At 40.6% G+C, this 26,733-nt stretch overlaps 1 protein-coding gene across 2 annotated transcripts in view; it reads right to left on the bottom strand.

The window, feature by feature from the left end:
* Positions 1–26,733, bottom strand: part of ADAMTS18 (ADAM metallopeptidase with thrombospondin type 1 motif 18) — a 282,250-nt gene that overhangs the window by 82,942 nt on the left and 172,575 nt on the right. For both annotated transcript variants that reach the window (XM_069216991.1, XM_069216992.1), the window contains one exon: positions 13,211–13,359. In XM_069216991.1, the coding sequence (XP_069073092.1) occupies positions 13,211–13,359 (149 nt within the window). The remainder of the gene's footprint in view (positions 1–13,210; positions 13,360–26,733) is intronic.

Below are 26,733 nucleotides of genomic sequence, written 5' to 3'. Positions count from 1 at the left end.
CACAAAGCCTGCCCGGACCGGAGGTGCCCATCACGATCGACGCATCGCTTTCTTGCGGGAGAGAAGAAATGACCCACCCCGACCCAACTGGAGGAGATAGGACGCACGCTCTCGCTTGCGAGTGAGAAATCGACGCATCGCTGGCGTTTTTCGATGCACGCCCGCTTGTGCGGCTTTATTTCAACACTACCCAGGTACTTTTGCACGCTAACAATGTTCTCACTGTATTCTAAAGGATTTAAGACTCTTTTTGCTTTTTAAATTCATAACTTGACTTGTGTAAGTTGGATTTTTGTCATTTTGGTCTTGTTTTATTCATATATATATTATCTATTTTTCTATCCCTGTGTTGTGTCATTTTGTAGTGGTTTCACTGAGTTACTGTGTGTGTTGGTACAAATACTTTACACCTTGCTTCTGAAGTTAAGTCTGCCTGCTCGTGCCAAGCTTCCAAGGGGGTGAGTGGGTGTTAACTGAGGGTGATTCTCCTTTACCCTGACTAGAGTGAGGGTCCTTGCTTGGACAGCGGGTAACCCGACTGCCAGCCAAACTCCCCATTTCTAACAGGCAGTCATTTTGTCAGACGATGGGAATCTATGGCAAACTATTGGTGCTAGCATACTGGAGGTAATTTTTGGAATATGGGTATTGTCACATCGTGTATGGGTGGTATCAAGGGCAAAATTCTTATAAAAGCATATTTCATATCAATTTTGACACAAGAAGGTACCCATAACAAAATGCTAGCACTGGGACACTGGAGGTAATTCTTAACATCCAATGGGTACCCAAAGGCAAATTCTGAAAAAAAGAGATGACCTCAAAGCAAGTAATATACCCAACGACTTTCAGATGTCATCATCTGCCACTGCTGTATAGTAGGTAGATTGAATTATTACAAGGCAAAAGCCTGCTATTCTAACATAGGAGTGGACCTTTGTTTCCACCAGCACTAGGTCACTGGAAAGATTTCAATGTAGAATGTGTCTAAAGGTTTCACTAAGGTGAGTCATTTCCAAAAGAGGTCCAAAATAGCAAGTATTGATGGATTACCCCTCTCCTACTATTTCAGGGCACCTACATAAAGGACATTAAACCATTTAAGCAAGTGGTATTAATGGAGAGATACATGTATTTATTGTAGTTCTGCACCATCTCCAAGCACTATGCTGGTATTCAATTCTTCCTTCACCACTCAACGTTTGCATCTGTTGTGCCCTGTGCACTTTTTAATTCCCTTTCCCCAGTAACCAGACACTCTTGATTAAACTAGACAGCCACTTGGGGGCACCTTTGCTATCACATTAAGAAAAGCATTGCTTTAAATGAGGTGGTGCTTGGAGTATGTTCACTGTTAGTAAGGACTGTGATGGGTTAAGCACTGGCAATTTTTAAAGGTAACAAAAGGTCAGTAAAAACATTTGAGCACCGCTACACATTTGAGTGAAGGCAGTTAGACCCAGTTCAAATCATTTTGAGTAAAACACACTGAAAGCTACTCGTCCTACTTTTGCAGATTGTAGGGATATGACAAGAAAGGGAAACATATCCAGGCAGCAGTACAAACTGTATGAACAGAACTATCAAAAGTTATTTGTACTTATATTTGGGAATTTCTAAAGCACATTCTGGCCATAGGCATCAAAGCGCTGACAGCAGCTTGAGCAGAGCAAGGGGAACATTGCAACAAACTACTGGAAGAAAAGCCAAATTTTAAGTTGTTTGCGAAAAGGTATGCAAGCATCAAGCCTACTAATGTGTCCTGGAAGTGCGTTCCAAAGATTTGCCGCAGCAACTTAATTTAAATGTGTATTCAGGCCCTAAAGAAGGTATTGGTTTCATTTTGCAGTCTCCAGAAGCAAAAAAGAAAACATTGAACAAAGTTTCTATAACTCTTAAATAAGAAGAACAAGATTAATTAAGTGATTTACATGAAGTATTCAGGGTCAAAAAGTGCCTGCCTAAATGTACCTTTTCTAAATGCAGACCTAAGCTCCAATTACAAGTTGCATGGTACCAATGGAGTGATAAATCAATACCCATACAAAATAGTACCATGCATAGCACTCCTTCACTACCTTGCAATTAGAGTTAATCTCATGGGATTGGGAGTAACCATGCAAACTTGATTTTATTGTTAAGAATTCCATACGGTATTTCCTGTTCCATGGGGATTCTCATTTACATTTACCACAAGCTCAGGGCAATTGTTAAATGTAAATGGGGGCTTCTGCAAGGCGGGAGCATGATGGTGGGGAGGGCTGGGGTGGCATGGGAGGCTGTGATTCACCAGGGGAAAGCATTGCATATTACGCCTGTGCCATGGTGAAGCAAGGGTAAAAAACCAGGTCCGGGCTACAAAGCAGCAGGATCCCAAACCAAATTTAATTGCCAAATTATTGGGCTGGTAAAATTGGGTCAGTTGTAGGGAAAAATAGCTGAGACAGAATTTATTGGTCTTGCCATTCATATTGGAATACTGCCCGCTCAACTCATAATTGTGGCCTGGTGTTTTGGAATTTCCATCATGGGCGGCTTCTTCGCAATGTTAAAAGAGAGTCACCCCACTGGCTGAGCCAACTGCTGAAAAATAAAACAATATTTTACTATTGTTTTATTTTTCAGCTGCTGGCTCAGCCGGCATGTGCAGGGAGGAGTGGGGCTGGGAGGGGGAGGAGGAATGGAGTGCACTAACCACACATGTCAGTTTGGCCAGCCGTCGTAGGCCCACCAAAGTGACATGCACAATTATGTTTCTCAAACCCAGCTGTGTTGCACAGCCTGCTTAGAGAAACTGCATAGACCCAAGTGCACTCTGAGCAGCAGACCAAACCATTCAGACCAGTCCTGGTGCTACTCTCATGCTAGGCATAGCATTAGAGCAGTGCCAGGATTCCTTTGGGAGCCTGTGCTGGTTTCACTTTTGAAATAAAGTGAAAGAAAAATATCAGTCCCCATGGACATAAGACTTCCTTGCATTATGGTCAACCTCTGTGACCTGGACTTGCTGAAAGCTTTCTGATGAACAGTGGTTAGTGCTTTAAATTATGAAATCTTGCCTATCAATATTTTTGTTTGTTGAAATTCACAGTATTTCAGTGTCCAGGTTCTTCATAAATCTGAAGACACAAGGGATTATATCAATTAAACATTTAAAGGCATATTCTGCACTATATAATGGAATAGGAATTAAATAAATGCATCTGGCTCCTGCTCTCAGGCAAAACTCATCAAAATGCATCAAGTGGGTAAATTCAGAACAGGGACTGGACGTGAAAATGAGACATCGCTAAAGATCGTTTCTCTCATAGAGATTAACTAAAGCAACCACAAAGAATGTGTTTTTGACCATGACAATTCAAATAATATAAAGGCTGGTGGGCTGAAACCAGCCTCGAGGCCAACAGGGCCCCATGAGATGGCCAGCTGGAATACGGGGCAGTCAAATAATAATAATTATAATAATAATAATAATAATAATAATAATAATAATAATAATAATAATAATAATAATAATAACAGTAATAATATTTTTTATGTCATCAAGTTTGTATATCCAGATTTTTTGTTCTACCTGCAAAACCAGTGACTTTCTCTTAGAGATGGGTGGGACTCACAGAGTTTCACTTTGCAAAATTCCGCAGGGTTACATAAAAACTCTGCGAGACTGCAGAGTTACGCTAGCGGGCAGAAATCAGTATGTCACGCTGCCCGCGCTGATCTTTAGCACAGGGAGCTTGTTCTGGCTGAGAAATCAGTGCATACAGCACTACACTGCACACCATAGGGTGCAGCTGCTCGAGTTGGGTTTGCTGCTGCTCAAGTAGATTTTTTACTCAATCAGCAGCTTTTCCCACATGAACAGTCACAACCATCCATGTTGGGAAAATCCAGTTGCCCTCATAGGGGCTGAAAATAACTCTAGGAGGTGCGAAATCTTGCTCATGCAAGCAATTAATGAGAAAAAACTCTATCATGCACGAGTAAAGTGGAGTGACCACAAATCCATAAACTCAGCCAGCAGAGCGTACTTTTTCATGCACCCCTACTTTCTATCCATTTTTCAAGAAAATCACAGTGAAATTACAGTGAAAGTGCAGCATTAGTTCTGATGTTCTGTGCATCATTGCACTGGATTAGTTTCAAAACTTTCTTCTTCTACATCAGTGGTTGGTCTGGCCTGTTTTCTTTGCTCTCCCTGTTCCATTCGGACAGTAATTTATGCCCCACCAGTTTGAAAGCTCACTAACTGCTGCCGCAACTGAATGGAAATGTTGGCCAACTTGACACAAAAGGATCTTTAGGAAATAGAAACTGTCTAGAGCTGTGGTACTCAAAGTACCGCCCACGGGCCTCCAGCCGCCCCACAGACCTACCTCCTACCTTGGCGGCCCGCGGACACATCCGACAAACGCCATATGATAATGGCAGCCATACATAAACATAGAAGAGGGCCGCGGGAGCATGCGCCAAAGTGGCCTCTTTGCGCATGCTCCTGCGGCCCTCCTTATTGTTTACGTACGGCGGCCATTATCATATAGCGTTTCCATGACGATCCTGGCTAGTGGCCTATAAGCCCCACCCCCGCTGTCACTTCAGTGCGGCCCTCGGCCGCAAACCATACTGCAATTTTGGCCCCCGAGAAAAAGTTTGTGAGTACCCATGGTCTAGAGTATACTGATTTCACTAGGATGCCTACACTTTTACTTCTTTGCTAATCTAGTTTTCCATTTACAGGTATAAAATGGGATGCTTGTCTATGTTTTACTTCTTTCTGTGATTTGTTATACAAACTTAGCATAAGTTCTGTTTTGGTGTGCTTATGTGTATCTCCTCTAAAGGTACCCTGGTGCTGAGCAGCTTTGTGTGTACAGCCCTGCCTTTGGTAGGTTGTTTTATTGAAATGTCAGGTCTTAAGGATCTTGTGGATTTCTAAAAACGTGGTGGAGGCTCTGATGTGGAGTGGGAGATCATTCTATACTATAGAAGCAATGTAGGAGAATGATTGTCCTTTTGATCTTGTTCTGTGAATGTGTGGGATGTGGACGAGTAGGAGTCCTGCGGACAGAGGTGTCTGTTGGTTGTTGGAAGAAGATGTGACTGTTCAGGTAAGTGGGGCATGATTTGTATAGTGCTTTAAATGTGTGTGTGAGGAGTTTAAATAGAGTATGTTTGTGTCTCTTGAGCCAGTGCAGTTCCCTGAGGTGTGATGTGATGTGAGGTCTGTGTGTGAGGTTGAGGGTGAGTCTGGCTGCTGCATTCTAAAAGGTTTGTAGTCTTCTACTGAGTTGCTTGGTGAGCCTAGCTTAGAGGGTGTTCTCATAGTCAAACTCGCTGGTGATTAGAGTGCATATGACAGTTTTTCTAGTGTTGCTTGGGAGCCATTTGAAGACATTCCTAAGCACATTCAAGGAGTGGAAGAAGGATGCAGTGATGGTGTTGACTTATGCAGTCATGTCCCGTTTGTGGTTGATGATTATTCTGAGGTTCCTGGCATGGGTTCTGGGTGTGGGTGCATGTTTAAGTTTAGCTGGCTACCAGTTGGAGTCATGTGGTGAGGTGTTTTTGCCAAAGACCACTACTTCTATCTAGTTGGTGTTGAGCTTGAGACAGTCAGCTTTCATCCAGTTAGCAACTTCAGTCATGCAAGTGCTGAATTGTTTCTTGTGTTGTGTGTCTTGACTGAGAGGTAGAGTATGAGTTGCAAGTTGTCTGTGTAGGAGAGGATGCTGATGTTGTGTGCATGGATGACACTGGCCAGAGAAATCATGTATGCATTGAAGAGACGGGGGCTGAGAAATGGACCTTGAGGCACTCCACAGATGAGTTGTGGTTTTCCGTGGAGCAAAGAGTCAAGCTGAAAGCTTGTATTCCTTCCATAAAGAAGGAGCAGATCCAATGATGACTGGGTCCTTGGATGCCAATCCCCTGCTGGCACAACATGAGGATGGAGTGTGAGACAGTGTCAAATGCTACAGAGATGTCATCTGTGGTGAGTGCTGTATTGATGGCCCTTTCGTGCAGATACCAGGCTTTGTCCTGAAGGCTGTGAACTGTGTTACATTCGTTACTCGTGTTATAAAATCGGTAATATTTTGATTATTAAAAGATCACCATAATATCATCTACGCTGACAGCGTTTTAATTAAAAGTCTGTGTTGAAATCGAAGTTTTGTTTAAGGAATTATTTGCTCAAGTAAAATGGGAAGGCCAATCAATGCAGTTCCCCGGCAGGTTAAAGGAGTATTATCACACCTAATTGTCAAGTGTTTTCTTCTTTTTACTAAGAAATCAGTTAGTGACAAATTAAAGTTCATGGAACATTTAGATGTTAATTTGACTAGTTGGTGAAAAGACCGTATTTCAAAGTATCTATTAGAATTAGGAACGAAGAATCATGTATTCTTGTGGAACGTGTGTTTATTATACGTTTGTTATATCTTTATCATTTTTAATTTACTTTAGGTGCCATATACTGGCAGGATGTCGCCTTCTTGCTACTTCACAGCAATTAGAAAGTTAAACAGTGAAGTTCGAAGCAAAGTCATGAAATGAGGACATTCCCCTAATTGTCTAGTCTAGACTTTATTTGAAAAAGTTTGAAGATGTTGTGTCACAAGCAATCAAAGAAACATACATCACCAATTCTCGTAATTAATTTGAGAATTCAATAGCATCAATTATTTCAGGCCCTGTATACTCTCTCCCTCTCTTCTTTTTACATGAAGCCTAGATGTGGATGAAGATTTTGTTGCTCAAATGATTTTTTAATCGCTATAACAAAGCCAAATAACATGACAATGACACAGTGCTTATTTAGACCTCCTCTGGATTTCCTAGTAGCCAAAGAAATTGATTTCACAGTTGAATGAGCCAGCTGTGCTTTGGCTCAATTCCCAACTTGGATGCTTGTGACCCATTTATGAACTTTGTATAGCTCTCGGGTCAGCATTAATTATAAGCCTCGTTGCTCAAGATATTCTCTCAAATGCAGCAATGCAACTAGCAGTACGCAGTCTTGGGTTTTGAAGTGAATAGGTTACATTGGTTTGGGAAACAGTAATAAACAGAATGTGTGCTATTTTCGCTTGATTTCAGAAGAGCTTGATTTAGTTTAAAGACGGATTTTTTCCCTACATGAAATGCTGCAGGAGTGAGGGTTAGCTTTCTGTGTGATCTGCATATGGGTAGTGTATATTGTCAAATGCTAATTATCACAGCAAAAACGATGCTCTTTAATTGTGACTATTTTTATGTAACACCTTAGACTGTTATTAGAAAAAAAAGTACTCCATTATGCAGTTTGCTATCTCCATGTCAAATTGCATATACTGTCCCAAATTAGATGCTAAACATGTGGTATATATCACTATGACACTTGTTTCCATTTATTCAGACTTCAAAGATTCAATATGAGGAAACAGGACTGTGATTTTACTCCGACATGATAGCATATTATATTGAATTTCGCAGCATATTTGGTATGCATCACAGACAGTCAAAGAAAGGAAATGCATAAAGTGTGATATAGGAAACAGCGTGAGAAAATGGGGCTATGCATGGCAACTTCTGTCTTCAGGGATGCCCCATTTACCTCTACTGCCATGGTCCTCCGAAGGATTTGAGATTCTCACTGTGTCCTTGCAACCCCCAGTAATCTATACCATCTGGTGCAAAGAGTGACACTTTTGAACTGCCTAATGCAAAGTGAGCCTGAAAGGAGAAAGGGAAACCTTAACGAAACAGGTCAGCCAAGGCTTATGACATATTGGACACCCAGCATTTTATGTCTGAACACAATTACAACACCTCCATTCTGTCATACAGGGATAGCATCACACATACCCATTCACAACTGTGTTGGAACACACGATTACCTACCTTTAAAAAATAAGTTAGCAGAAGGTTTAAGGTAGTCCTTTCAATGTTTCTGTGTCTACTCGCCCATATATGGCTGCCATTTAACATAACTGAAATGCTGCTATATAATTGTTTTCCCTGGTTTCCATTGGATTATTCTGATGTTAAATTATTTTTTAAAGTTTTAATGGACTACTATAGTAGTCCTTTAAAACTTTAAAACTGAAATTTTAAAAATGAATTTTCCATCAGGTGGTTCCAATGAAAACCTCTATCACAGTTTATTCTGTTTACAATTTGGAACTGGTTACTGGTGATTTTTATTTTTGGTTTGCAACTTGTGTATCTAGTAGAACTTAGAGGATTTCTTCATTTGGCTTCAAAAAAGGCAATAGCATAAGCCAATATGATGCAAGGTTATCCTGTAGAACAAACTTGTATTAGGTTGCGTGAATTGTTCTATCCGGTGCAATTGCCTGGCAATCATGACAAGAAGTAATTCACACTGATTACAGCAGAAACAGTGAAATATTGTGAAAACATTTGCAAAAATATTTCAAATATTTTGATGGCAGGGAGGTCAACAGCGGTAAAGTGTATTTCATGTTTTGTGTAATGTGAGTTCACTACAAATTCGTATTTTAACTTCTGTACGTATAATTGTTTTCTGCGTACTGTTGTTTTTACTGTCAATGTTACAGACTATTAGGGGTTATATGCAGATACATCTCCACTGGGCATTGTGTCCAAAAAATAGAACTCTATTGTTATACAAAGAACAGGAGGACATATTTTTGTCTTGGGTGGCATTACATTTATATATGTTCTAAAAATGAGGACCTGCCTGAGTCAGCAGAAAAATTACAAGTGGTAGTGGCAAACACATTTTTAAAAGTATAAAAATAATACAAAGCTCAAAAAATGCAAAATACTTAAAAATGCGGTTATGAAAGATCTTTAACATAAATTCTGGGCTAAAGGTCATATATTAAAATATTCGACATTTTCAATATGGACATTCTAATCTAAATAGGCCACATTTATATAACGTTTTCCTACATTCAGCCCACAGACAGAATGAGTGATTAATAGCTTTTTACCCAAGGAATGCAAGCTGTGTTTAAGCTTCATTATTCCAAGGGAAAGCAAATCTCTTAATGTACAAGCAATGTCATATTAAAACAACTGTACATTTTCATACAACAGCAAAAATTATGTTACTTATTGCTACCTTCTGCCAGATTTAAGAATAAACTGACTTCAAAATATTATCTTATTAACATGTTTGAAGCATGCTTTCAATGTCTTCAATCTTGTGATCGTACTTCAGCTTTTGAATAGGGCGTGAAATTATAGTTGGACAGGAAGTGTGGCATGAGAATCAATATCAGCTGCATGGAGGATAAGTAAAACATGGGTGCATATTTACAAGCCCCTGCACCTCCTTGCGTACCATCATTTTCTTATGCTAAAGAGACGTTAAAGAGGCCCCCCTCTGTGTGCCATATTTACAAAGTGGTGCAGTGGATGCATTGTGCCACTTTGTGACCCCTTGTGTCACATTATACCTGCGCCACGTATAATGCAAGCAAGGGGGTTGTTCCCACCCAGGGAGGCCCAAAGAAATGGCGCCGTGAAATCTACATTTCACTGCGCCATTTATTCCATCATTTTTAACGCCTGCTCAGGGCAGGAGTTAAACTGACGCTCTCATAATAATGTAAGGGCCACCCTGTGCTTTGCTGGACTAACATCATAGTTAATGGCACTAATCCATCAAAGCACCACAATAGCATCATAAATTATGAAGCTATTGTGCTAACGTGCACCATCGTGTGCTGTATAGTAAATACAGCACTACCATGGTGATGTTAGGGGTCGCAGAGCGATGCAAGAAAAGTCGCACATCAGAGGTGATGGGCCATTTTTTTGTAAATATGCCCCATGGTATTTTCCTTATACTTTCCACCTCAATATCATGGAACCAATTACTTTGCACTTCTGCCGTCATTACACTTCTTGCTTTTCACAAAATGGAGCAACTACCCAAGTACCCAAGAAACAAAAAATCTGTTTGATATAGTGCAAACTCGACCCGAAGGTACTGGAGCACTTTACATGAGCACCAGTTACATTACATTATGTCGCAGTTTTTAAGGCACAGGCAGATTAAGTGATTTGCCCATATTCAGAGGATGCTGAGCTGATCCGTGCTTTAAAAAGTTCAGTAAGAGATACATGTTAAGAGATTTGGCTTGGGCAATCTGGCATAGGATGCACGTGCAAAAAATTGATGTGCTTTTATAATCCATGTAGATAAACATTCTAAAACAAAAATTGTTTTACAACTGAGTTGTTCAGTGCTTGTGGTGTGCAGCTCTTCTTAGAAATAGCTATTTCTACTGCACACCCAAGGTAATGTTTGTCTCATTTTCATTTAACTCACCATAATATAAAAACGTAATCTATTCTCCATGAAATCCAACCCAATTCAGTGAAAACTTGGCTTAGGTTCAACATTTCTTTCAGATGAACAAATAATATGTTAAACTGAAAATGGAATATTTGAGCCTTTATTTGGTGAAATTCTTTCAGCACTTCCCGAGTTCTACAGGGACGTCAGGCTGGCAAATGTAAAATAAATAACACTAGTAGGTGTGATATCATTCGTAGTGATAGTGCCAACATGGCAGTCCTGAGTAAACTACTGACGTTCTGTAATGAATATTACACATAGCAACATAACAGTAAAATGTACAAGGTGGTAATTGCTTTCAAAACGACATTTGAGAAATGGTACAGAGCTGTATGTGTGGTTTCTTGCAAAATGGGCTTAGAGTTACCCATGTTCTACTTTGTCACTATCATAAATCAATATCACAATTCAATATGTTACTTCCTGGCTCACATTCACAATTCACGCTCGCTTCCAGAATATAAGTAGGGAGCTAGGTGGTAGGCAAACTGCTTCGCTTTAATTAAGACACAAAGCCACAGTTTCTACATGTTATACAGTTCCTTCATTATAACTATCACAAAATACTGTGTAAGTGTTCCTATGATAAATATGTATCACTAATACACGTTCATATTTTGCGTTGGAACACATACACATACATTATGCAGGGGTCTGTAATACCTCCTGTATAAACTCACGCCTGTACATTTCTTAACACAGTAGAGTTGTGACATTACTAATCACTTGTAATTGGAAAATTAAATAGATAGCTCAAGAATGTACTGTAAGTGAGTATTGAAACGATAATTACTTACTATTAAAGGGCTAGCAGCAAGATCAAAACTGCTTTTTGAGTTTAATACAAAATGGCACTTGAGTATATTTGTAAATGGACAATTTCTTAAAAGATCATTTTAATATAAGCATTCTTTACGCTTAGATCCCAGGGATTTACTGCAAAAATATAAACAATTCTAAATATGGAAACTGCTACTAGAGTTTAACATTCACATTCTTATACCTATCTTCATCTTACTTGTGGCTTTAATTAAACCTGTACCAAATGATGTACCAAGTGATTTAACAAAAATTGCAAGCTACATAATATTGTGTTTCAGTTATGTGATACAAATGTAATATTATGAGAGTGGTTAGCCCAGCAATGACTCTCACATCCCGATTTATCAAAAATTCGAAACTACATAGTATTGTGTTGCAGTTACGAGAGACAAATTTTATCTTATGACAGTGGCTTAGCCCCTGGAGTTTTCATCACACTCTAGGTGTGGCTAGCCCAACAGTGGCTCTCCCAGCCTGTTTTTCTAGGTTTCAGTGGATACTCTAAGTAGCCCAACTACCAGTAAAACCTAGTCCACACAAACGTAACCCACACAATGACAATGAAAGGTGTATCAACATCATTGTATGGGTTAAGTTTGCATTGGTCTTATTTCCTCTGGCAAAGAAAACGAACGAGCCCTGGCTCTCAATGCAGATTACTGCGGCTGAAGTTGAGGAGAGGTGGGTGGCTATGTGGTCACATGATGGACCCAGGCCTTAATTTGTAATAAAGAATTAAGTGATGGAACAATTTTTTTCAGAAATCCTCGGTTACTGCTGCCAAATGTTGAGGTTGCTGAACATCAAGACAGGCTCATACCTCTTATATCCTCGTGCCTCTTCCTTCCAACAGCATACCCTCTGTGCCCCTTTCTCTCACTCTTGCAGGCTCTTTCCATAACTGCTTCCTCCTTTTGTCACTATTTTTCTGTTTTTCTCTGCATTCTCCTTTCCCCCTTTGTTGTCTTTATATCTCTTGCCACTGGTTAAAGTCTGATGATTATAAATGAGCCCCAGTCCCGAACAAGCATTGGCAGTGCCAATAGCATTCAGCTATGTAGAGCATGGGCAATAGACATGTAGGCTTCCCTACAGCACAGAACAAATTTAGCACTTGCAGAAACAGTGTCATTCTCTCTCACATCCAGAAAAGATACAACACTTCAAGTGAAAAGTGGGCTCCAGAGAATACTCATTTCTCCAAAGCCACCTTGCAGAGAACAAAGCCAGAAGGCTCTCTAAACAGTATTATTTCTACTATGTGTTCAGCTTTCCTGAGAACATTTCATGAAAGAGGTCCTGGGATGGCCACTGCACTTTACCATCCGCAAAAAACATTATTGGAAAACATTCCCATATTCCATGCAGTTTTTCACCAATGTTAAATTTTTTGAAAGGACAACTGAATGACATTGTTAACATTTGTAAACACGCATTTTCTTGCTACATTTCCCTTAAGCCTACAAAAGAATCTTAGTTTTATCTCAATCACTAAAACTAGGGGAACCCAGCCAACTAAATGGCCCAAGAGAGATTTGATACCAAAAAGAGAATTTGAAGAACACTGCTTTTTGGGACCAGAAACATGTCCTTCAGTGGAATGAATACAGTGCCACATTACTGGAAATATCACATATGCTTCATTTTGATCTTTACATTTCCACTAACTAGTCATACAACAATAAATTATAAAGCAATTTCAAAAGCTGTTGTTCACAAAACAATATATAAAAAGTATAGAAGATATAAAAAGGTAGGTGAATAATTAGGAGCAATCTTTTTGAAAACAACAAAGGTGTCAGGGAGAAGGGACAACCCGTTTTCGTGAGAATACAACTACTGGGCATTTGTGCTACATGCGGTTTTGAGACTGGAGCATTGTCCGCTGTTGATACACTTATTGACTGCAATAGTAAATAGAAAGACAGAGAGGAAGTACAATAGCCTCAGTGGTAGAGTGATGATGCTTGATAAAGCAACCAATTGGTTGATTGAACCTAGAGAATTTTGGCATAGAGACAATTGATTCTAGTTTATCAAATCATTGCCTACTTTGGGTTGTTGCATTGTCTCTCCTGATATGTCACTCCGCCTCCACAGTTTCGAGAGCACTCTGACCATTTGGACCAATCAGACCAGCCACCATTTACAGGCCGCGGTCCAAAGTCTCCATATTTTATGCACTGACCTCTCCGACACCACTGAAAAAAAATACAATGAATCAGTAAAGGTTGCAATGCATTGTGATTGACATATAAAGACACATCAAACAGCTCAAGGTTCTAAAAGTCTAAACATGTATGACTTGAAGCACGTATAGCCAAGCATTGATGCTTCTGAATTGTCATCTAAGTATCACCATCCATATTTCATGAAGGCTGCAAATGCAAAACGTGTTTTCTAGTAACAACGAGAATCAAAGGATTTGTCTAGTTTTAGAAATGTCTAATCCAGCCCTGATTCACTAGTCCCGTCAAAACCCTACTATCAATTCCTTGAGTCAAGAGTTAGTTCATGCCACTTTAGGCACTGTGCCAAGGTGCACACTCCTTCACCAATTAAACGTGCATGCAGGTCTTTCTTCCACAGTGCATCATCAGTGAATGTATTAGTGTGATCGGACCAGAAACAAAACTCCACCACGTCAACTGTAAGTTATATACTGAACACCTAATTTTAGATTTTCTGCATTTCAGAGTCATATTCTCGACAGATTGCTGTCATCTATATGGATTTCAAATTGGGAGAAAAAAAACATCTTTGCATGATAATAGTGTGCCATCTGCACTTGTAAAAACAACTCTGTTACAAATGTTTCAATTAAAGGACAATGTGTTTTTAAATGAGTTTATTTACTCACGTTGTCTTACAACTTCCTCATTTAGAACGAGACACAGTTATAGCTGCATTGCATTTAGTACATGAAAGGGCCTCATTGTATCATGTTTGTAGGTTAGCCACAAGCATTCAGAACTAGAAACAACGCGCTCGCCTATGTGTTTTGAAAAAATAATTGCAGAGAAGAAAAGTCATGGTGGTGGATCAAACGACGAGACCACAAACTCGCATTGTTCTCTGAAAGAAAACAAACTGTATGTGACTAGAAATGCCTTGGTTTTTTGATTTAGAATTTGATAAGTGATTTCAGAAGTACTAATTACACAACGGTCTCTGTTATTGTAGGCCCGATGCAGGTCTCCGTGGCTTTAATTTTTCTCTACAAAGGGCAAGGCAGGATACACACCGGGTGCTAAGCATCTCCTGATAGTAAGGGTAAGCAGCCCATTTAACATGAATGTGAGATGTAGTCCTACAATGTGTGTCAAGATTTTGCTGCCTAATGTGATGAACTGGCTATCCTATCACCAGAAATTAAGGGGCAGATTTATAAAAAGTGGTGCTACACCTAGTGCAGCGCCATTTTTCTTGCACCACTTAGCCCCTCCCTAACGTCACCATGTGTGCGGCATATTTAAAATAAGGCGTACCATGGCCGTTGTCAGGGGTGCTAGCATCATAATGTTTTATGCTAGTCCGGCGCTTTGCAGGATTAGTGTAAAAAATGTTGACGCTATTCTTGCAAATCACCCAGAGGCCCATTAAAAACAATGGAAGCCTCTCTTTAATGCTTGATCTTAAAATGCCGATACAAATGAAGCAAAGAAATCTCTTAGATTTCTTTGCGCAATTTTTTTTTTGGCCCATTTAGCACCGGAACACCCCCCTTGCTTACATTATGCCTGGTGCAGGCATAAAGTGGCGCAAGGGGTTACAAAGTGGCGCAATGCAATGATTGCACCAGTTTGTAAATAGGTTGCAGCGTTTTTGGCCTTCCAATGTCACATTATGTTAAAAAAAAATGTGTTCAGTAGTTTCTGAGAATTTATTTACAACTTTTTATTGAACAATGGCTCAGTGGATTATGCATAATGCTGGTAAATTAGCAACAAAATCAACAGCCTTTGATTCTCAATCATAGGCAATACAGCAGAGGTGATCACATTATACATCGCCACTCCTGTGTATAAATCCCACTCCTAATAGTGAAGTCCCTTAACCCCTTGGCTTCAGACTAGCCAATTGCCTTATACCTTCTTCCACTTTTTAGGACAGCCCCTACTTTGGTATACCACATGTTCAGCACGTTGGCACCATTCTAAGTCAGATTCCCAATTTTCAACCCTAGGTGGTCTGTCCGCTCCCCAGGTTTGGGCTATATTGCATTTAGTCACCCATGCTGGTGAACTCAGCCAGATCCACTGGAGTCTGAGCCACACTTCTTCACCCACTATTTGTAGTAGGAGCCAACTGGCTTCTAGGGGGACTGTGAGGCCAGTCACATGCTTTTATTTGTGTTCTGTCTCTCCAAAATTGTTGGATAGATGGACAATCCCAAAGTATGTTATAGAATGTTCCAAGTTGGTCACAATTGCAAAGATCCGACTTACATCTCCCCAGTCAAGACAGAAGAGGTCTGGAGTAGTATGACCTGTGCAGTACTCTCAGCTGGACAAGACAAAATATGGTAACTTCTCTTGGGGCTCTGCACCACCTCACCCAATTGTTATCCTCAATGAGCTCAAAGTCTCCCTCCCAGACCTCTCTCAATGCACCCAGTGGATCCTGAGAATGTTCATTAATTTCTTATATGTTAGGGAGACCACCTTCAGGAGCATGGGGTCCAGGTGGGAAGGTCCTCTAGTGGCGAGGACTCATGCAATTGTTCACTGGTTATTATATGTCATTTCAAAGCACACCCCTTTTGCAAGTAACAGTAATGTTCGGTCGCCCCCATCACGTATTCATTTTGCAAGACTTCAAAGGAGATATACGTCTGTCACTCCAGAAGTGCCCCAGGTATTCAATCCCAATCAGGCCACACCTAGAGAATCCAGACAGCCCCCTGACCTTCCTCAATAGGTCACTATCCCACAGTGGAGATTTCTCTGTCAGTTTTCCCTCCCAAGTCAACAACGTATTTGCCTCCTGCCATATACGTACCGCCATCTGAGTGTGGGTCAGTAAGGTTTTTTCTATTGATCTTCTGAACAACAGAGGCGGGTAGTCCCGACCCCATGGCCTTCCTGTCCACCCTGTAGGCTAGCTCCATCTGGTCTGCATAGACTCAGTCATTTCCATCTATCAGGTGGGCCCCCCAATAGTATTTGAGCACATCCGGAACTGTCAGTCCTCCTTCATAACCACTATTTGTAGTTTGTGGAGCGCTATTCTGGTGCAACCTCCAACTCAGAGAATCTGGCAGAGCTTGTGGTTAACCTAGTTAAAGAGGGACTATTTTATAAAGGATATTTTGTAGGACATAAAGCAGTGAGACGAGGGTCATCATCAGAGAGGACAGTCCTACATCAGAGAGATTGGGAGCATTCGCCCGTGTGTCACATCTCTATGGAGGCGTGCCATATAAGGGTAGAGGATCCCATTCAGAAAGTCCGCAGGGTCTCGGGTCACGTGGATTTCCAGGAAGCTGAATCCACCCTGCACCACTGGGGCCAAACAGCACGATGGCAAGCGGGAAACACCACATGCTAGGGGGAAAATAAGGGACTCATCCTAGTTGATTTTATATCCAGCGTAGTCCCCAAAGATATGAAAGATATGCAGTAATCTGTCAACCGTGAGCTGCAGCTGTGTGGCGTAAAGCAGGATCTAATCAGCCTCTAGCAAAATGTGTTCCTCCCAGTCTCTTCCTCTGCTAATTCCTCAGGCAAGAGGGTCTTGATGGACCCACACTTCGTGGGGCTCCAGTGCAAAGATCATCAGGGATAATGGTCAGCCCTGCCACATTCCCCAGTGCAGAGTGAACAGCCGGGACATGACATTATTGACTCATACTCTGCCCAGCGGGACCTGATAAAGCAGTTTGACCCACCCGCAGAAGTTGGGGCCATACCCCAGTCTGGTGAGAGCTGCGAAAAAATAGGGCCATTCCTAGCTGTCAAAGGCCATTTTGGTATCTAATGAGAGCAGAGCAGATGGTTCGGCCTGGCGGGCAGCTGTCAAATGAAGCACCCCATACATGCGCCGGAGATTTAAATATGTTCCTCTACTGGGCATAAAGCCAGATTGATCTAGGGGTACGATCATGGTGATCACATTCTGCAAATGAGACACAAGGGCCTTAGTAAGCACCTTTATCTCTATGTTTAGAAGGGATATAGGTCAGTGCAACCCACATTCGCCTGGGGTTTACCTTTCTTTGGAACCACTACTATCTTGGCCAGTCCTTGATGATCTGGCAACCTGCTCTCCTTCCTGGCAGTGCGGAACATGTCCAACATGGGGCCTGCTTAGTTTCTGAGCAATTAAGTTTCAAAATGTATAGTTATCTGGACGGTTGAGTACCCAGGTATGCAAATTCAAATAATAGAGTAATCACATTTGCTAAGCGGGAGCAAAAATCTCTCTCATATTCTGCATGAACTTGAGCTTGATTTGCTGGTCGCAACATAAAAAGAAATGTTGAGGCCACTATTACAAGACACAGGAATTGAGTTCCCATATGCTAGAAATGAAAACCATAAGGTACAAGCGGGCATGGTAGGGGTAGTCCGACCACCTGGACCTTGTTGGGAGTCTCGCTCCCCGGGTCAAATAAAAAAATGTTTGGGCTGCCACTACACCGTGGGACTCTCGCAGGAGCCAGCATGACCTGCTTACTCATGCAAGTGGGATCGAAAAACAGCTTAAACAAAATAACTGCTGTGGGTGTCCAATGAGGAAGGCCAGGTCTTGCAGGTGGAAGGCTGGTGGGGGTTAGCTTCCCTTAGGGGTTTGGGTGTAGGGCCTGATGTAACTACAATACACACCTTTGCCCGGCACTGCTTATTTCGTCACATATTACATCACCCTTGACATATCGCATGACATCATTGATAACATCACTGATTGCATCTGAAATTAATCATTGATGACATCACTGTACTTGACAAGGGAGCGAGTTATTACTACTTCAGTTAACAAGACCACGTGAATTTCAGTGTTTTTTTAGTTTAAAATGTCATGTTTAAACTGACCTTTTCACCTAACTATACCATACCTTTAATCTTTGTTTTTTCCTGTGAATTTCGATGTTTTTTCATATAAAGTAAAATATTGTTTGAGGGAGGGGTGGTAACTATTTTTTCAATCTTTAACAGAATGGCAATTGCCCCTGCTATTAATCTATAGACCGTCCGTTTCCTGCAGTTCCATTTTTTTAAAACTCTGTTTATTAACCTTCAGATATGTGGTTTACAGTGAGTTTCTACCTGAATGAAGAAAGGTAAAAACAGGTGTTTTCAGAAGCGATTTAAAGCTGTTGAGTGATTTGGGGTGCCTACAGAAGGAATATGCATTTTGGATTAAGTGCTAAAAGATGACAATATGTTATTAGGAAAAGGGGAACATCAGTATTTGTTTATTTTGGGTCACAAACAATAATGGCCAATGTCTATTGGTCAACCACTCATAGTTCAATGTGACAGCAACTAGGTACACCAAAACCTGGCTACCTTGACCATAAACTCATACCTACTCATAGCTGAGAAACAGGGCACATTTTACAGCGACTTTAAGGGCAATTTAACAGACGCGGTTCCGTGTGAATTTGTAGGTAGCCAGAGAAACTCAAGTACCTAGGCCCTTGAAGATGTTGCTCTCTATCAACACAGCCACCAACTAGATTGCTGATCACAACACCGAAGAAATTATAGTGGGAATTAAAACATGTCAGAATCATTTTAATGTGTCCAGTTGGTAAAATGGATTGAATGCCATCCCGGTTCCCATACATATGTGAAGTTCACAATTAAAATTGTGGAGTGTACTGACTGTACTGTGTTTGAATTTTGAGTTGTTAGAAATGCAGTTAAGAAAAAAATTTCATAGCTGTGTACCCTTTACTGAAAGTGTACAACGATCTAACTCTGTGTATGGCATATAAGACCAGCCATTCATATTTTTCTACATCATACAGCATGGGGCAATCGTTCAGCCACTGGCTAACTTCACTGTGAGTAATGACATTCTGTGCGTTCACAGGGAGCACATACACATACGTAATAGTTCCCTTCAGTGCCAGGGACTGTTAAGCAATCTGGCAATCTGATATTTTTTTTAGAGCAAAAAAGCTTTTACTCAATGTGTTTCTGAAAGTTTTGGAAAAATGATGAAAACACAAAACAAGCATTGATAAAGCGAAAAAGGCAAGCAGACAATGTCAGACCTATTGGCTTTGCCACTACTTGTTTACCTTGAAACCAATTTTTAATGCTATTTATTGTCCATTACCCTCCAAATGCACCTTCACATTTGAAACATATCCAAGAATAAGGGCCCTCACAATACCCAAGGTACATACGTGAAATATGTGAAGTGAAATACATACTAGATTTGCATCAATATTTTGAATATTAGTGATTTCACAACGGTTAATGAATAAGTCAGTTGAGCAATATAACAGCAGGCTTATCTAGTGTCTGATCTGACAAATAAATCACTTGTGGTTCAGTGCGTACACCTGAAAAATGACTTTGATAATCATCGAAGTGATGGAAATCTCCATTCAGATTAATCCAACTATTAGTCCCCTAGAAGACATCGAACACCCATCAATCCCCATTGCACCTTGTCATGCAGAAACTGACAGATATGTGGGTACGACAGGAGGACAATTTTGGGACTTCCGATGAGACTGTTTGTGGGCTTGTCTCACATTGCTCACAAAATCAACCTATTTGTGTAGAGAGCACAACCTCCGCATTCACTGACTACCTCATCTCATCGGATTCTTTTGCTACCTGCACTGCACATCTGACACGCAATTAATCACTCTAGGAGATGTGAGTGATGAGAAAAGAATGCAGAATTAAAATATGTTTGTGTGTCCAGGCGCCACGGAGACAAGAATTTTAATGCCATAAACTCTCTTGCAGTAGGACGTGAGATGTGTGACAGATGGGTTTCACAAAAGTGGGAAATGTTTGCTGTTTCATATGACATCCTAAAGCAAGGCTCAAGTGTGATAGAGTGGATATGTCACTTAATGCTGCCTGCTAGATTTAAAGGGTCCAACTCACAGGGCACTTGCACAGCTAAATATAGCTCAGTTGTGCAAAGCGCAGCATTTATTTAGAGCCAACAGCATTCCTGATTCGAGGAATAAGGAAAGGTGACATCTTGTGTGCCGCATCATAGAATTCTAAGATAGAATCCTATGATGCTGTAGAGAGCCATATGATGTTGTAAAGTGACAGTCGAGATCAATATATGGCTGAGGTGTATGAATAAAGACACGTACCATTTGATGTGTTGCGATGTATCTACATTTAAGGCCACTTTGTTTCAGTCGCTTGGTCACTGGGTCGAGGATCTCAGGGTAGAAATGCAAGCCAGAGGTGCGGAACACCAACAACATGCAAGTCTCAGTTGGTATTTTTTGCAATCATGTTTATAACCTTCAAATGGTCAGGAGATAGTTCTTTAGAAGGTAGGTGGGAAGGAGGTAGGGAATACTCCATAATCGGTACGGTTCAAGGTTTCTCCATAAAAGAAATACTTTTTTCTCCTCTGGAGAAACAAAAAAAACGTTATTGAGTGGAAATACACTTGAAAAAATAAATCAGTTCATTATGCCGAAATGCAGACTCACTTAATTTCAACATGTGCAAATGCTTTCTCATTTGCCCACTTTTGGAAATCTAGGATTGTCAAAGATTTAAATGTTACTCTTAAAATTATATGAGAGTTCCAAAACGTATGGCATTTGAACCAAACCTAGTAGTGACCCAGCAGAAGCAACTTTCTGACTGTGTCAGCTGTGAATCACGCCACAAAGTGGAGGTATTATTATTTTATAGACAAAGGTGCAGATTAGCCCAAGTCATGTGTGTCTGTGCAAATCTCTTTAGATAAGCTGGAGATGGCCATTTCTCATACCTTAGTGGAATTTAGGGGCTGATTTGGATATTGGTGGATGGGATTACTCTGCCACAAATTTGACGGATATCCCGTCCACTGTATTATGATTTTCATTATATCCTATGGAACTTGTAATAAGGCGGACTGAATACCCGTCATGTTTGGGAGAGTAACCTGCCCTCCAAGATCTAAATCAGGCCCTTAGTTTCACAGATTTGCTGTGAATCAGTTTCTGAGTAGTTATAAGTGATTTGTAGAGTGTACTGTACTGAAAACTGTAAGGATGTAGGTAACACTGTCAATCTTACATAGCACAAATAAGGTACACTTATATGTAACAGTCTACAACCATTTGCTTTAAAAAACCACAGTCCCACAATTCCCCAAGTAGATTGAAGTAGGTGAGGCAGATCATATAGTATCTGCTCATTATAACTAAAGCTCCTGGTTTTCCGTTTACACAGATTTCTGCAAATAAATGCAGGTGGAAAAATATTTTTCCTTTGACTGTATTTATAAATAAATAGAAACAGAAAAATGCCAATACATTTGTTTAACTTTGCTGCTATCTGCAACCTGAAGACGAGCCTTTCTGGTGCAAGTGGGGAGTGGGCTTATCAGTTTTCAACTGAGCCCATAACAAAGTCCGACATAAAGGGGCCATTAGGCTTCCTTTTGTTTAAACATCCTGGCTGGGTGCTATGAGGGGGGCAAAGGGAGACGCACACCTAAAAGCAGTTGTTAAAAAACAAATACACAGAGCTTATCACTTTAGAGAGAGAGCATGCTTTTTAATTTGTTCAGTTCCTGGATCCAAGAAATATGCAAGCACTGTAGGAATGTTAGATGTGTTGGACTGTCCCAGTATTTGCAGAAATAACAATTTAAATACCACTATTTTGTTGTATTTCTTTTATAGCACTATCTACAATGCAGATTTTCGGAGCACTTTACATCACACTTTATATATTGACAATAAATCATATGTGTGTAAATCAATGTATAGGATGTGTTACGTAAGACAGTGAGGGTTACCCAGTCCTTCATAGCTCACTGTGCTATATTAAAAGGATTACAATTTATTAACTGCAGGTAACAAAAGGATCTCTTTGTTAAAAGCAGCAACCCATTTACCCAGCTATATAAATCTAGCTAAACCTATAACAACCAAGTGCGCATTGCAGGAGCGGCTAGTGGAATTTGAAAGAGGTGGGGCATAAGACTGCCTAACAAACTGTGGTGAGCAAAAAAATTGGTCTAAAATGGTGCAACTTTAATCCAAATATATAAGAATCTGGCCCACATATAGGTTATTCATGACCAGTTCATGTTTAGAAAGTCTCACTTTTAACAAATATCAAGCATTTCACACCATTTCTTTTTTGTATGAACACCGCCCCCAGTTCGGTAGAACTTGCATCTGGAGCAATCATAATTTCCATGCCAGGATCATACACCTGACTCCACTTAAATGGTACTATCTTTCCTACCAGAGATCTCAAATGCACTAATTTATCCATATAGTTTTTGATGAGCTTTCTGTAATAATTGACCATCCCCAAAAACAATACTACTTCTTCCATAGAGGAAGGTTATTTCTGTCTCTTTGAGAAATCTAATTTCCCAAATAACTCACCTCACATACACCAAACATACATTTCTCCTTTCTTAGTGTTAATCCTGCCTCAAGAAACCTCTTCAACATAGCATGTCCACCCTCATTATGTTCACTCCACCATACTTCCATATATAAATAGATTGCCCTGGTAGCACTTCACTCCTCTTATCCCTTTCAAAACTGTAGACATTATACATTGAAAAACTAAGGCATCAGAAACAAACACAAAGGAAATGTTTTATACTTATAGACTCCCATTGGTGTTATAGTGAGGTGAGTTCTGGAGAACCTGTATCTAATTCATCCTGGTGATATGCTGCTGTTAAATCTTAGCTAGAAAGAAATTTGCACCTTCCAATGTAGACAAGATATCATCTGTATGTGGTAATGGAAATCGATCCACTTCCCCTTCCCTGATCAATGCTCTTAAAATCAACAAATAACCTAATACTCCCATTAGTTTTCTTTAGCATCCACAATAGGGGACAGCCACTCAGTACCTTCAATGGGTTTCTATCACCCCATTCCCCATTATTTGTTTAATTCAGCTTACACACTTTCTTGTATATTGACTAGACTCCATCTGACATTGGCTTTTGTAAGGGTGGCACCTCTCTTGATTTTAATGTGGTGTTTATATCCTTTTAAACATCCTAACTTGTCAATTAAGGGATCCTCATTCCTTTGAGACAATTTAAAAATTGGTCTAAAATGGTGCAACTTAAATCCATGTATAATATGAATCTGGCCCACATATAGAGTTTACATTACCCCTGACTTGCCTCCTAATTTAGTAATAGCATTGTAATTAGGGAGGAGGCAAGAATGTTTCTCAGTTCATGCTTAAAAAGCCTTGCTTTTAACAAATACATCTCAATGCATGTATCTATTTACAGAGTGTCAACACATTGCCATTTTGACACTTCGGAAGCATATAGAGATGAAGCTGGACAGCACAATTACTAAACTATGACAGCTGCATCGCTGTGTGCTTTCTGCATTTTCCAGGGTGCCAGGGGGGTAGTTTTCCATTGTGTACCCAAATGGTTTTCAAAACATGAGTAACCAAGATTACAATAAGTCCTATGCATGTAAGATCAGAAGAGGGTAACCTATGGCTTAATTAATTATGCACAACAGGAAAATAGGTTTGTGGCTTTTCAAAGACAATCACTTCGGAGAGTAAACAAATTGGCACGTTAAAGCATGCAATTTAATATCTTATTTGCATCCACTTTTGCTGTTTACTTTTTGACAGGACTAATGAGTGCTCTAAAAACAAGGTGTTCATGCAAGGCCTAGGTGTGGCCTTCTGGGCACAGCACTGACAGCAGAGGTATTCTCAGTTACATAAGGAAACACTCACTGTTGTTGTGGGCACAATTTTTATTTCCTTCTGCTTCAGCTGCCTAACTGCAAAATAGAAGTTACTCAGTCTTAGGCTTCTAAATCCATCCATTTGGAGTCCAATGAAGCCCATCCCTGTAAATATTGCTGATTTTGTTCAGGTGTTTAAGGGACTGGGTGGTGCAGTTTTTTATTAAAATTACTAAAAGTCCCTCTATATTACTTGTCTCGATGGGATCCCTTTATTGCCCTTGGACGGAGGAAAAGCTAAGTAGACCAATGGGGATTGTAAGACATGGCCCACACATTACAGTCAGATTACTGTGCAGCTGGTTTAAAACCCTAAACATCTTTCACAAACTGAAACTTGTAAACTATATGTTACTCACAGAGCCTGACAGCAGACATGAGAAACTCTTGTACACATGCACCCATTATCTGCCTATCACAGTTTACTGCAGTGAGCACTTCATCAGCTGTGCTATCTGGTTCTTTAATTTCATGCAGTCGAATATGAACAGGCAGCAAATGAAACACCCAAAGCATCCAAACTTTGAGGTATGATACTTATAGGGATGAATGAGTTCTGGTTACTACGCCTCTACTGTCCAAGGGGTACTCACTGATCAGGACAGAGGGCTGTAATGGGTTACCATTGGCTGCCTGTGTGACAAACTGCGCTGTCAGAGTCAACCTCCTACCTGCACTCTACAGTCATCTCCAGCACATGCCTGCCGTTTGCCAGGGACCGTCCCTCAAACTTAAAACAGAACCGGTGAGAGCCATGGAAACCTTAAGCTGGCAGAGCAAACACAAGGGCAGGCCAGACTGGTGCAAGGGCTCGGGGCACTAACCAAGCTGCATGAAGTGGTTGGTAGGGTGAGTAGCCAGGGAGTTCCCTCTTGATGTCAGGAGTCATGCGTAGTACCAAACCTGCACACAGCAGAAACATGACTCCAGCAGCAAGAGCCAGGCTTTAAAGATAGGCTTAGAATTTCACGGCTGGGGTGCTCTAGCATGAATCATCTGCTTTTACACCCTGGATCCTGTGACTCTATCTTCCAGACAATGCCTTATTGCGCAGCGCACATCATGGTCCTTTGTATTGCAAGGCGCTATCATATGTGGTAAAGAGTTAATTTGCAGATAAGAAAGTGCCCTGAAATACGTGAGCTCATAGTTCGCACTGTACAGGTGCACAGCCTAAGCTTTCATATGAAAGCGTTTTGAAATATGTGTGCTCAGGGTGTGTGCTGTGCTAAGAGAAGTCCTTTTTTTCTACCACAAAGAAGGCATACTTACCCAGGCAATGGCAGCAAGGGGTTATAGGAGGTTGTGCACCAATCACTTCAGTTGTTGACACATGGAAGCGCTGCACAGGGGGAAGCTATGAACATATACATTGAACATGCTTCTATTGCAGAAGCATGTGCAGTCTATATGTTTACAACATGCATGTGACCCCCACGTCTCGGAGTCAAAACCTGTCACATGATGTCACAGGACCAGTAACTAGCAGGCATCCTTCAGAGGCAGACTCCTCTAACCTCTACCCTTTCCCAGCTTGTCACAGGGTGGGGTGGAGTCAGTGATACTTGCTGACCCCATCACTCCCTTTGACAACTTGAGAAAGGGTGGAGTGGCAAGACTGCCTCAGACTAATAGACAAGTAGCCCAGAAAGAACAGGGCTGATGCCCTAAATGCCTGGGGCTGCTTTAAATTGTGACACTATGGCGCACCATCAGTGGGAGGTCCCAGAGGACCCCAAGTATTGAAAGCCAGGGTTGGTGGTTTGTCAGCCCTTCTGTCCTTCTTATGCAATGAACTGAAGCTGTCCCCCGACCCCAAAGCAAAAGTTAGCTGGCACATGCACACTGGTGCATGTGCCTCTGGAAACTACCTGACCCTCAAGTTAGAGAGTGTGGAGAAAGCCTGGCACTCAGGCACAATTTGTTTTGTAAGGTATGTAGATAGTAATTGCAGTTACCATCTAAATGCCTCACAAAATTGGTGGAGGTGCAACACCAATGCTCAGACCCAGGAACAACCCCTGGCTCATTGCCTATTTTTGCTAGCAACAAAATAAAATGTGGATAAATACAGATAAAACTACCAAAAAATTGATATGAATAAATACAGACAGAAATGTTAAAAACATACCATAAAACCAAAAGCCCAAATTATAGCATTTTACACTTATTATACAGCTTGTGAGGATAAAAAAAGACAGTAACACCAAGAGAAATAGATCATGATTCCAAAGACAGGCAGTTACTGTTGTATAAAGTCTTTTTTTTAAACGAAAGCTCATATGAAGATTTAAAAATAAATCACCTTTATAGGTGGTCACTAATTAAATGTAAAATAATCTAATCAAGATACATTTTAAAATATATCAAAGGAAGCATCTGCTTAATTCAATTTTTCAAAACATGTTCTTCCATGTGATGTGTGGTTAAATGAACAATAAAAAGGGCCCCCTAAAAGTGTTTTTAGGGGCTGCACTATTTCTCTTTTAGAATTCACGAGACCTGTATCTAATGCCTCCTAGATTGAAGTAGTTGTCCAAGCACAAAAGACGCAAGACTTTGATGAACTTGATGAAAGTCTGACCAATTCATTATCAATTTCTGGTATGCTATTAACAATCTCATACAGGATATGAATATTGGACCAAATAAAATTCTGTTA

The sequence above is a fragment of the Pleurodeles waltl genome, chromosome 12, assembly GCF_031143425.1.
Source record: "Pleurodeles waltl isolate 20211129_DDA chromosome 12, aPleWal1.hap1.20221129, whole genome shotgun sequence".
NCBI lineage: Eukaryota > Metazoa > Chordata > Amphibia > Caudata > Salamandridae > Pleurodeles > Pleurodeles waltl.
Note: the sequence above shows the minus strand (reverse complement) of the source record. Positions and strands in the feature narration are given on the sequence as shown.